This window comes from Sinocyclocheilus rhinocerous, unplaced genomic scaffold (assembly GCF_001515625.1).
Source record: "Sinocyclocheilus rhinocerous isolate Xijiao unplaced genomic scaffold, SAMN03320098_v1.1 scaffold1348, whole genome shotgun sequence".
Taxonomy (NCBI): domain Eukaryota; kingdom Metazoa; phylum Chordata; class Actinopteri; order Cypriniformes; family Cyprinidae; genus Sinocyclocheilus; species Sinocyclocheilus rhinocerous.
Genome location: NW_015648618.1, coordinates 2575 through 14039, shown reverse-complemented (window position 1 = coordinate 14039; position 11465 = coordinate 2575). Strand labels below are relative to the sequence as shown.

Below are 11465 nucleotides of genomic sequence, written 5' to 3'. Positions count from 1 at the left end.
GCTGCTCTGGGGATGGAGCGATATGCATCCTTTATTGTGGAGTAACAATGGTCCAATATATTACTGTCTCTGGTGGGACATGTAACATGCTGTCTGTATTTTGGCAGTTCATGGGAAAGATTTGCTTTATTAACAAAATTGTTATACTTGTGCTCTTTGATTGATAGGGAAAAGAAGACTCTTTGCTAAATTAATTTTGTACCCCGAAACATTTCCGAAATCTGAAATAATTGTAAGGGCCTTTGGTATTGAGGAATCTGGATTAGACAAGAAGAGGAGGAGATCGTCAGCATAAAGCAAAAGCTTATGCTCGTGTCCCTCCTTGAGTATTCCAGGCAAACCATCCATATTCCTTAACAAGATTGCGAGAGGTTCGATGGGAATATCAAAAAGCAGGGGGGACAGAGGGCAACCCTGCCTTGTCCCCCTAGAGAGTGGAAAGCACTTAGAAATTATATTATTTGTTCGAATGGATGCTTGGGGCCTAGTATACAGTAGTCAACATTTGAAGTGGATCAAAACCTTTCATCAAAGTTGTCCTAAAACCAAAATGCGTTCTTGTCTTAGGACAACTTTGATTAACTTTTTTGATCCACTTCAAATGTTGATTACTGTATAGAATTTTGATCCAGGAACAGAACACAGGGCCGAAGCCAAACCTTTGCAAGTAAGTAAACATATTAAATTCTATTGAATGCCTTGTGAGCATCTAAAGATATTAAGATCTCTGGATTAATATTATTTTTCGGTGAGTAGATGACATTAAATAAGCGATGAAGATTGTATGATAACTGTCTCTCAGCAATAAAACCAGTCTGGTCTGGATGAATTACCTTCCTCATGACCGGCTCAATTCTGATAGATAAATCTTACAGTCACAGCAAAGTAAACCGATCGGATGATAAGATTCACACTTAAGTGGATCCTTGTCCTTTTTAAGAAGGACTGATATGACAGCCTGTGTCATGGATAGGGGAGAAATTTTGAAACAAGGGCCTCCTCAAATACCTTACACAACAGAGGTGCTAACTTGGCAGAAAACTTCTTATAAAACTATGCCGGATAACTGTTGGGACCTGGCGCTTTTTCAGATTTTAGTTTCTTAATTGCACCTCAATCAACCTCACAAATGGTTATATTGCCTTCTAGAGCAGATCTATCTGAGTCCCCGAGGGATGGCAATTCTAAATGGTTAAAAAACCTATCTATTCGTTCAGTGTCATACACCTCAGAATTGTAAAGAGTTTCATAAAAGAATTTGAACTGTTCATTGATTCCCTGTTGATCAGTAATAATGTTGCCATCACAGTTTCTGATTGCTGCTATAGAATTAGATGCTACAGTTTCAATTGATAACACAAAAACCGGCCAGCTCGCTCGCCATGCTCATATTAAATCTGGCGTGATCTCAAGTGAAGATCTTCCGCATGCTCGCTGATCAGAGAGTCAAATTCAACTTGTAAAAGAAGTCCTTGCAGTCCTTATTTCCTTATGCAGTTTTATCAATCGTATTTATTTTATTAATAATTTCTGTAATCTGCTTTGATTTCTTTTTATTTGCACTCGATATGAAGTCATTTGTTCTCCTCACATAAGCTTTCAGAGTATCCCATAGAATGCTATAACTTATCTCAGTTTTTTTTTGTCAAGAAATAACTCAATTTGAGCGTCTATGAATTTTATAAATGCGCTGACTTACATGCTGTATTGATTGTAGAGCTACACCGTTCCAAAACTGGGTGTAGGACACAATTCAAATCACCACCTAAAATATAGATTATATACCCAATTAGGTTCGTACACATTGGCCAGGACAACAGGCATGTTGAAAAGTTTACCCTGGATTATTACGTATATGTCATTTTTATCCTTCATTGTTACCTCCTCTACAAAATGTACATTCTTATGTATAAGTACGGCAACTCCCCTGCTTTTGCTATTAAAATTCAAAAGGAAAATTTGCGTAAAGCCTCCTCTGTGAAGTTTAGGATGGTCTTTGTTCAGCATATGAGTCTCTTGCAAATATATTATATCAGATGTCAATTTATTAAGATGTGTGAAAACCTGGTTTGGCTTCACTGGGTGATTAAGCCCCCGCACGTTCCAACTGACAAGGCTTGTCTCTGCTCCACCTATGTTACTAAAGGCCATCGCAAAAACTTCTCAATAATACCACCAGAGGACCCCTTCGGCACAGTCATCAACGGTATTAAGGTCAGGAAACCAGAGCTTTAGTGAATTTTGAATCATAACTCCTTCCGGAGCTGGTCGATTTGGCTGCAGAGTTCATCTGATTGAGCAGTGGCCTTTTCTTCGATTTTTGCAATCAAGTCTTCTTTGAGTGAGTTAATTGATTGGAGAACTGCGCAGTTGTCACTTGCTGAGACCGTTTATTTCTTTGAGGCCGCTTGCAGTTCGGAGCTAGCATTAGCATGATGTCTAATAGCAGATTCTACCTCTCTGCGGTTGCTCCAGCTCTTGTTTATCTTGCTTGAAAAGTCAAACTATGTTCGAAACAGCAGGTCTCCGATCATTAGGCACTTAATATACAATAACGGCAGATTTAGCGCACTGATGTTTAAAATAAGAGCGATATAAATTAAATTTGAAGTTCCTCGTGAGGAGCTCAGCAACTCTACGACTTTACATGGCGCCGCTACTTTCTTGTTAATTAAACATTAGTTTATGTGAATTATTTAAAATATGAAGGATGATTCAAATACCACCAATAATACCAAAATATCCCACACATCCTCTTTAGTTATGCACGCCCCCTCCTTGCAGTGTTGCCAATTTTGTGACTTTGACGCTAGATTTAGCGACTTCAGACCCTTTTAGCGACTTTTTTTTTACAAAAAAGTGCCTAGTGACAAATCTTGCGACTTCTTGAACAAACCTTATTTCGTTTCTGAGACTCGTCGGTACAGCCTGCACAAGTGCGAGGTCTTGCTTTGCCAGCACGCACACACCTCTCTCTGTGTCTGCTCTGTTCATTGAGTGACTGAGAGGAGCAGCGATTTCAATTAAAAAAAATATTGTAGTGTTTTAAGTCCTGGTAAGCATGAAGAATCAAAGATTACAGAAGTTACATCTCAAAGGTTTATTAGCCAATCATTTTTGAGCGAGATGCTAACGGTCTAATCAGATTCAATGATCTATGCTAAGCTAAGCTAAAAGTGCTACCGCCAGACCCGGAGATCGGCTGGATGGATTCGAAAATGGTAAAACTCAACTGTTTAACTCTAGGGGAGTTGGAAAATGAGCCTGTTTTCAAAAATAATTAAGTTCCATTAAGCAAAACAGTTTTATTGAGAATTTGGCTGCATTAAAATACAGTCTGTAAGCAGTAAGCACAGAGAGGCAAACAAATGTGAAAGGCAATATGACGCAATTGCGTCATGAATATGCTAATTAGCGCATGACGACATTTAGTGGCTTTTCTAGCGGGCTTCCTTTACTTTCAGTTAAAAGAAGTTAGGGTCACACTTTAGAATAGGGAACACTTATTCACTATTAACTACAACTTTTCCCTCAATAAATTCCTACTTTGCTGCTTATTAATAGTTAGTAAGGTAGTTGTTAAGTTTAGGTATTGGGTAGGATTAGGTATGTAGCATAAGGTCATGTAGAATAAAGCATTAATATGTGCTTAATAAGTATTAATAAATGGCTAATATTCTAGTAATATGCATGCTAATAAGCAACTAGTTAAGAGACCCTAAAATAAAGTGTTACCAAATATTACTTATATCTCATAATTTCTTTTCACCACAGAACAGGAGGGAACCTGTGAATTCAACTGAAACTGTCAGTAAAAAGATCACAGAACTTATAGGATCTACTGGGAATGATAGAGGTTAGTGAGATCCGTTATTTCCTTCTAACATGATTTAATTATCTTATTATGAGACTTTTCAGTCTTACAATTGATTGTTTTTTTTATTAGACTATGAAGAATCGGTGTTGAACTAATGCTTATGTTAAGTGGGTTGGTTTGAATACGATGACCATTAAATATTCCTATTTATATAGTTAAGTGAGTGATGCCAAAATTAAATTAAATGTTTTAATTCACTGTCTTTGTCTATCACTATCTTCCCCAGGATTCACCTGCACCTCCCACTGATGCTACAGATCCTGCAGTATATTACCTTCTGTCGAAGGGGAGAGGTACAAAAGCCCAGAAAATAAATGGTATATCACTTAATCATTTACAGTTTTTTTTAAACAAATTACAACATGAAAATAGAGCAGACAATTTCAGTTATATTTCTGTGTCAGTGTGTATCAGGCAAATACAGTAGATCAAAGTCCCTGTATGTGCACTCTTGTGTAATGAAGGGGAGGAGTTTTACTAGAGTCAAGTGATCAAGTGGAATAGTTTCTCATTGACGCATTAGGTAGGCACACCTGCTGCAAGGTGTGGTTAGGTGGAGTATGTTAAAGGAAAGGAGATTACCCTGTGTACGTAATAAACTGTGCGTAAGAGAGAGAGGAAACTAGGAAAACAGGGAGCAAGTCATGAACACAGCAGGGTAAGTACATTAATTCATTAGTAAATTCAAGTTTAATGTTGTGAATATTTTCTGGTCTGTGGTTTCTATTCATCTGTCACGCAGATTTCAAAACAACAGTCCAGGAAGCAACTTTCAGTTTTGTTTCAGCATGAGAGAAACTTTGAATATTCATTCGATTTCAGTCTCATTATAATGTATGGCGTGTATCTAATATTTCTTATGTGACTTGGATTTTTTTTTTTGCAAACAAAACAGCATGGAGAATTCGGTTTGCTTCATGCAGCTACAATAATGCAGAGAATATGATGTCAGCTTTAAATGAGTACAGTATAGAGATAAAAAAAAGAGAATAAATGCAACCTTACTGTAAAATGATATAATACTAATACTCTAAAATAATAAATTAATATTTTATATTTAACAATATGTTCAATGTGTAACTATATGTACATTTGTTGTATTATAAATTTTAATGTTAAAATCAGTGCTTTTTACAGTGTCCATAAGTCAATTTTTGTATTTTCCCTTATATTGAAATTATTTCATTTCAACATAAACATTTCCTTTATCGGTAAACTACTGTTTATAGACATGTTCATGTTTCATTTCTCATATCATGCTCATCTTTGTAACATATTTTGATTCATCATTACATAAACAGAAAGCAAGTTCACCTGATCATGTTTAAAAGTGCAAAGTATGATGGTTTCCTCTGAAAAAAATGTATAATCAATGTTACATGTTTTTCAGAGAACCACAGGACATGGAAGGAGAGTTGGACATAGACACAACGTCTGACTCAGAATCTGAATCAGAATTTGATCCTGAGAGCAGCACAGGATCTGACAGTCTGAGTGAGAACAACAGCGCAAAGGAAGTAAAACTAGGGAAAAAAAGGAAAATGAAAAAACTTAACTGTAAACAGACAGAGCCGTCTTCCCTCTGTACAACCAAGAAGAGACAAGCCGAAGGTACCAAAGTTCCCATAGACACAACGTCTGACTCAGAATCTGAATCAGAATTTGATCCTGAGAACAGCACAGGATCTGACAGTCTGAGTGAGAACAACAGCGCTTTCCAAAGTACAGTATATTTCAGTAATGACATTACAAAATTAGATGAATTCTGAAGATGTAGTTTCATTAACACTGCTCTTTTTGTAATGTGTTTGATTTAAAGCTCAGTTTAAATTTAAATGACAAAACAATATATATATTGTTCAGATAAACGGGGGGGGAAAAATGGTTTTAATGGAACTGGTAAATTTGTTTAATAGAGCAGATCTGTGTGATATTTTTGATATTTGTTTCAGACTCCAGCCTGTATTTCAGACAAAAATTTGGAAACAAATCTGAACTTCCTGTCACATGTGGAGATAAAGACGGCGTCCTGCATGTGGTGAAATATAATGACAGTAGGTGCAGACAATTAAGGATTGCAGTTAAGTTTTATATACATGTGAAGAGTCACTTGTTGAAGAATGTCTTGAAAACATTTCTGGAGCATCTAGACATGTTCAAAACTCTTACTCTGTTGTATTGCTTGAATAAATATGTATCTGTTTTCAGTGGAGAAGTGCATCTTCAGTGAAGGCCAGTGGTTCAAGCCCAACGAATTTGAGAGGTTCGGAGGAAAGGAGAGAAGCAAAAAATGGAAGACCAGCATCTTTTGGAAGAATTTTCCACTCCAGAAACTCATAGAGGTGCATAAAATGGTTCAAATAATCCACAATCAAGTGCAATTATATCTAGCATTCAATTATTGCTAAAATGAATAATGTTGGTATTTAACAGAATCTGATTTTATGATTCAATTATTTGTAAATCTAAATACTTGAGTGTTAAAAGTGGGGTAAGTAATCTCTGGTAGCCAATGATTATATTTCAAACCACCAAAACAAACACGCCCCTACCCCAAAAGGGTCTCGCCCCTATTTTGATAGCTCCTCCCCACATATACGTACGCAACCCAGGCAACGATTAGTCTTAGATTAGATTTTGTGAAACAAAGCAAAACCAATGTTACACCGTGTCTACACCGGACGCGAGCGGCGCGACAAAATACTATAGAACTCATTATAATCAGTGATGCTGTCTACACCATAGATATATATATACATATCTATAGTCTACACTGGATGCGGCGCAGCACGACACGACAAATCCCGACAAAAAACTGCTGCTGCGTTCTATTTATGACGTATTGACAGAAATTTCAAATGATTTTCAACGGTCGTTTTATCGTGTCCAGTGTAGACAGACTTTAGCTGTTGCGGCGCGGCGCAACAACTCACGCGTCTGGTGTAGACACGGTGTTACTCACCTATCAAAAAGAAACAAAGCAACCTCGGCGTCCGATCGCAGGCCTTCCGCTCCTCGAGTTCTCTCCAGCGCTGGTTCCGCAGACGTTTTCCTCTTTTGTTTTTTATTCGCCATCTCTATCTTTCTGTCGTCGCTCGGCTAATGTCCATCCTGTGCACTGAGCGCTCTCTCCTCCACATCATGAGTAGACACGCCCCTTACTGCTGATTGGCTACAAGTTTGTTTTGGTACTCGGCCGACTCAGTTTTCTAAAGCGTTTTTTGAAAAAATACATACCCCACCTTTAATTCATGTAAAACAATAACATATATCAGTGTTGATAAGCTGAGCACATCTTCCATCCATAGGCTGGACGTCTGTCATCCTTTAAGCAAAGCCAGATTAAGAATAAACAGGTTTGACTGTTTTTGTAACCAACTAGCACAAAAATGACCACAAAACATATATTTTGTGAAATAACAGGCATTATATTATGTTCTCATATATTCACTCAATCTCTGTCTGTTGCACAGATTGACACTCCTGAATCCTCACTTGTTGCTGACAGACTCAGAAAAAGAAAGGTTAGATCCTGTTATGATGACTTTACATAAAAAAAAAAATCCATTTCCCATTTCCCCGTCACTGACATGCCTGCATCTCTTAATTTTCACAGTGTCAGAGACCGCTGTTTCCCTCCTGCTCTGGTCAGTATAATAGTGACCCATAACCAGACAATACGCTCATTAATGTCAGCAGTTTTCTATTTCAGTATTCTTTATATTCTGTTTCCTCAGTGTTTGTGCATTTGTTGTAGAATCAAATGGCAGGAACGATGATGACAATGGCGAAGTTGTTGATGAGAATGATGAAGATATCATTGACATGACCGTGTTTGAAGGTCCAACCCTACCTGTTACCTGTGGTTCTGGCTCTGGCATCCTACACAAATATCGCTTTGCCACAGGTGTGTGAGTGGGCATATATTTAAAAAAAAATTGCTACAAATATATTAATATATATTATGTGTTGGTTAAATATGTTTGGACACTTTAGGCACACATAAAAACGCCTGGATGTCATTGCAGATACAAAATATCAAACTAAGTGTTATTTCTTCTTAAGAAAGTTAGCACACTTATACTTTAAGCAAAGTATGTCACAAAAATCACCAAAACACCAGCTGATTAAAAGTCTCGGAGCAACAGTGAAGAAAAGTCAAGCTCTGGCAGCATTTACTTGCAAGTGCCACTTGGTTTGATATTTAATATCTACTGCAGTGACATTTAGACATTTATGTGTGACTGAAGTGCTCAAATACTTTTTGGTGTAATGCATAGCTATAAGAGTTTCTTAAACTCTTATTATGGTACAGAGCTTCAGTGTTGTTATTCCAGGGCGTTGTGGGAGATGCATAAGAACAAACGACTTCTGGCTGACACCTGAGGATTTCATCAGAGTGAGCAAACCAGAAGGAACATGGAGAAAAGACATTTTATCCAATGGGGAACCTCTGGGGAAACTCATAATGGTAAAAAATGAAAACTGTGTTAAAAAAAGAGATACTTTCTACCGTTCTTATCTTTCTATCAGTCAACCTGACTAACGAATGGCTTGACACAAACCATACTGGGGCAGCACATAGGCATGGCTTTCTTCTGTGTAGGCATAGATTAGTATTACATTGTTACACATGTATATAGTACATGCTATGTGTTCCTCAAAGTGGTACTCTTATTTAGTGATCGACTTTACTGACTTGAGAATTTGAAGTTTAATTCTTTTTTTTTTTTTTACATTTTAAACGTACATTTTAAACTCTTTGAAATAATTTGACGCTTCGTTCACACATGCTTTTCAGAAAAGTGTTTTGGATCTGCATATGATAAACTGCGATTGTAAGATCTGTAAAGACCTGGAACAATACCTAGTAAGACACCATCACTTACAATCACAGCCACATCAGCAGACCAGCATGACAACTAAACGTCCTCTGTGAACTCTTGTCCCAGCAGAATGATGACGTGTGTTTCGTGTGTGACTCTGAGGGAGATCTCGTGTGTTGTGATGAGTGTCCACAAGCTTTTCATTCACACTGTCACCTACCAGCTGTACATGAAGACTCACCTGGGTGAGAGAGAGAGAGAAATCATGCTGGATTAGACAGACTAGACGTTTGACTTTGTGTAATAGTGTGTGTTTTGTGTGCACAGAAGCCAGTGGAGCTGCACGTTTTGTGTGATGAAGAAGATGAAAAGTTTCAATCAAAAGACCCAACAGGATATTTTGAGCAGTCCAGTCTCTCAGTACACACTGGTAAAGTTTATGCAATTGTTTAGCCCATACAATGGAAGTAAATGGGGTCCAAAACGACATTGCTTTCATTGTATAGACAAAAAATAATAATTTAACACTTACAGTCTGTTTGATTCTCTTCTAGCACTGCCAGTACCTGCTGTTACACCTGCTACACGAGAGCATGACCGACCCCTGTGCCAAAGTAAATCTCATATTTAGGAGCTTCATCTGGCTCTTAGTCATTATTTACAGCTCTTATATGTGGTGTATATGCACAGTATGTGACATCTGAACTGCTGGTGTCTAGGTTCCAGGATTCAGTGGGAACATTTGTGGTCCCATGATGCTGGGCAGAGTGAAGCTGAACTTGGAGAATAATGATTATCGAACAGTACAAGAGTTTGTCACAGATATTGAACTGATTTTCAATAACTGTTGCACTTCCAGTGAAGTGAGTTTCATTTTAACCTTATGCAACTTTTACCAAAGACATGAGTCTTAACCTTTTTCTTTTGCCATCCTATTTTTATATACTAAGGTCTACTTTGTTTCCCCTCTCTCTATGTTCTCTGTAGGACAGTGACTCGAGTAGAATGACCTCAAGGCTGAAGGAAGTATTCAAGAGGAAGTTTGAAACCGTTTTTAAGCTCCTATAACATCATGCTGTGGGTTGTTTGTCGATATGTCAGTACTGTTTCGCAGAGCACACTCTTGAAGTGTTGCCATGTCCACTTATTATAGGCGATGCCTATTAAGCATACGGAAGAAAGGCACAACTCTGATATGCATATAAATACATTATTAACAACTAGTTGTTCAGTTCAGTTCCATATTCACTGTCTAGAATTTTTGTAAATGCGTTTGTCACATATATACAGTATATATATATATATATATTGTTGTTGTAACTTTTTTTTCGCATGTAAGAACTGAATCTAACTGAACATTTTTTTGTTCCTTACATGTATTATGCTGCTTTTTTTATTAGTTGCTTTTTTAAATAAACTGATACTTTTATGTTAACAATGTGTGCAGTAATTTGGAGAGTATTTTGTTTGTTTGTTTTTACATTTAGAAATGAATTATTAGGATGTAGCTGACCAGCTTGAAAACAGTAAGTTTCTCCTGTTTATATCTGATAGGTTGATAAAATAATGAGTAGCTAAATGAATAACTGATATACATCCGATATATTAATCAGGCCGTTTTTGTGTACGTTAGGATTAGGTGCCTCAAGCGCGCCAAGTTCGCCTCCTCCGTCACTTACACCCAGACATCCAGTGGACGGTAGGTTTCTTCTACATCAAAATTTTAAAGTGCTAAATTACTGGGGTACACTATAACTAGGCATTGTCGGTTTTTAGCCGAAAGAAAATGGCCAAAAATATATGCCGAAAATATCTTTAGCCCCCCTTCTGTCAGTGCTTACACACACTTTCACTCCAGCCGCTATCAAAGGACAATCATATCGAGCCCATCATAACAACGAGTAAAACCAATAAATATAACAAGAAAAGCTCAAAAGCAGCAGACAGGAAATGACACGCAAGACCTGTTTGATGCGCGTGATCGCGCTTTATGTTTCTCTATGGTCTAACGTTACACAGGCCCGTAACCAGCTATGAGGTCACCGAAGCCCGGACCTCGGTCAATTTTTCATGTTCAAACATAAAATTTGTTATCTGAATGACTCATTTGCTGTTAAACTCCTCATATGTCTGCACGACATGTATCATTCAGTTTAGACAGTTTGCAAGAGTGTTTAGCGGTATGAAAATGATCGCTGCGAGACACTGGCGGACTGAACGAGGCTTGAGAGAGTTGTGAGCAGTCAGTGTTGCCAAACCCCTCCCTCAGAAAATCTCTAGAACAACCCTCAAAAGTCTCAATTTTTCACAAAAAGTCGCCAAATATGAAAACAAAGTAAATACAGGTAAATTTGGTAAAGGTAAAGGAAAGTATATACTTTACAAATGATGACAAGTATAAAAAATATAACAAAAGATTAAGTATAACAAAAAATTCTGAAGTGAAATTAGGAAATGCTTGTGATCTGCAAGCACATCAAACATGATGGAAATTATGGAAAGACACAAAAGACACATAATGTTGGGAATTTGTTTTATGTGTCATCAAAGTGCATCCCTGTCCTCCTCAAATACAACAGATAAGAGATATTATGATTCTCCAAAAACTTTATTCATACAAACTTATTTCAGTCAACACACACTATTACTACAAATAATCTCTCTCTCAGTATCTGGTTGACATGACTGTGCATGAATACGGATTATGAGACGAATATGAATGTGGTATAACTTTTGTGTCAGTGGTTAAAAGAAGATGTTCA

At 37.3% G+C, this 11465-nt stretch overlaps 1 protein-coding gene across 8 annotated transcripts; it reads left to right on the top strand.

Annotated features, from left to right (window-relative positions):
* The first annotated feature begins 1061 nt into the window (after positions 1-1061).
* LOC107710044 (nuclear body protein SP140-like protein) lies at positions 1062-10087 on the top strand. 8 transcript variants are annotated; one of them, XM_016514734.1, is made up of 17 exons: positions 1062-2214; positions 3775-3856; positions 4104-4194; positions 5268-5599; positions 5830-5931; positions 6086-6219; positions 7186-7233; positions 7351-7401; positions 7494-7524; positions 7635-7784; positions 8215-8348; positions 8679-8747; positions 8830-8948; positions 9031-9133; positions 9258-9317; positions 9423-9566; positions 9691-10087. In XM_016514734.1, exons 4-17 carry the CDS (start codon positions 5281-5283, stop codon positions 9769-9771), a joined length of 1545 nt encoding a protein of 514 aa, XP_016370220.1. In that variant the 5' UTR covers positions 1062-2214; positions 3775-3856; positions 4104-4194; positions 5268-5280; the 3' UTR covers positions 9772-10087. The 8 variants fall into 8 exon arrangements, with proteins under 8 accessions (XP_016370220.1, XP_016370219.1, XP_016370217.1 ...); XM_016514733.1 differs by lacking the exon at positions 1062-2214 and adding an exon at positions 2268-2341; XM_016514731.1 differs by lacking the exons at positions 1062-2214; positions 3775-3856; positions 4104-4194 and adding an exon at positions 4388-4535 and having other exon boundaries at positions 8833-8948; positions 9034-9133; positions 9691-10086.
* Positions 10088-11465: the final 1378 nt, after the last annotated feature.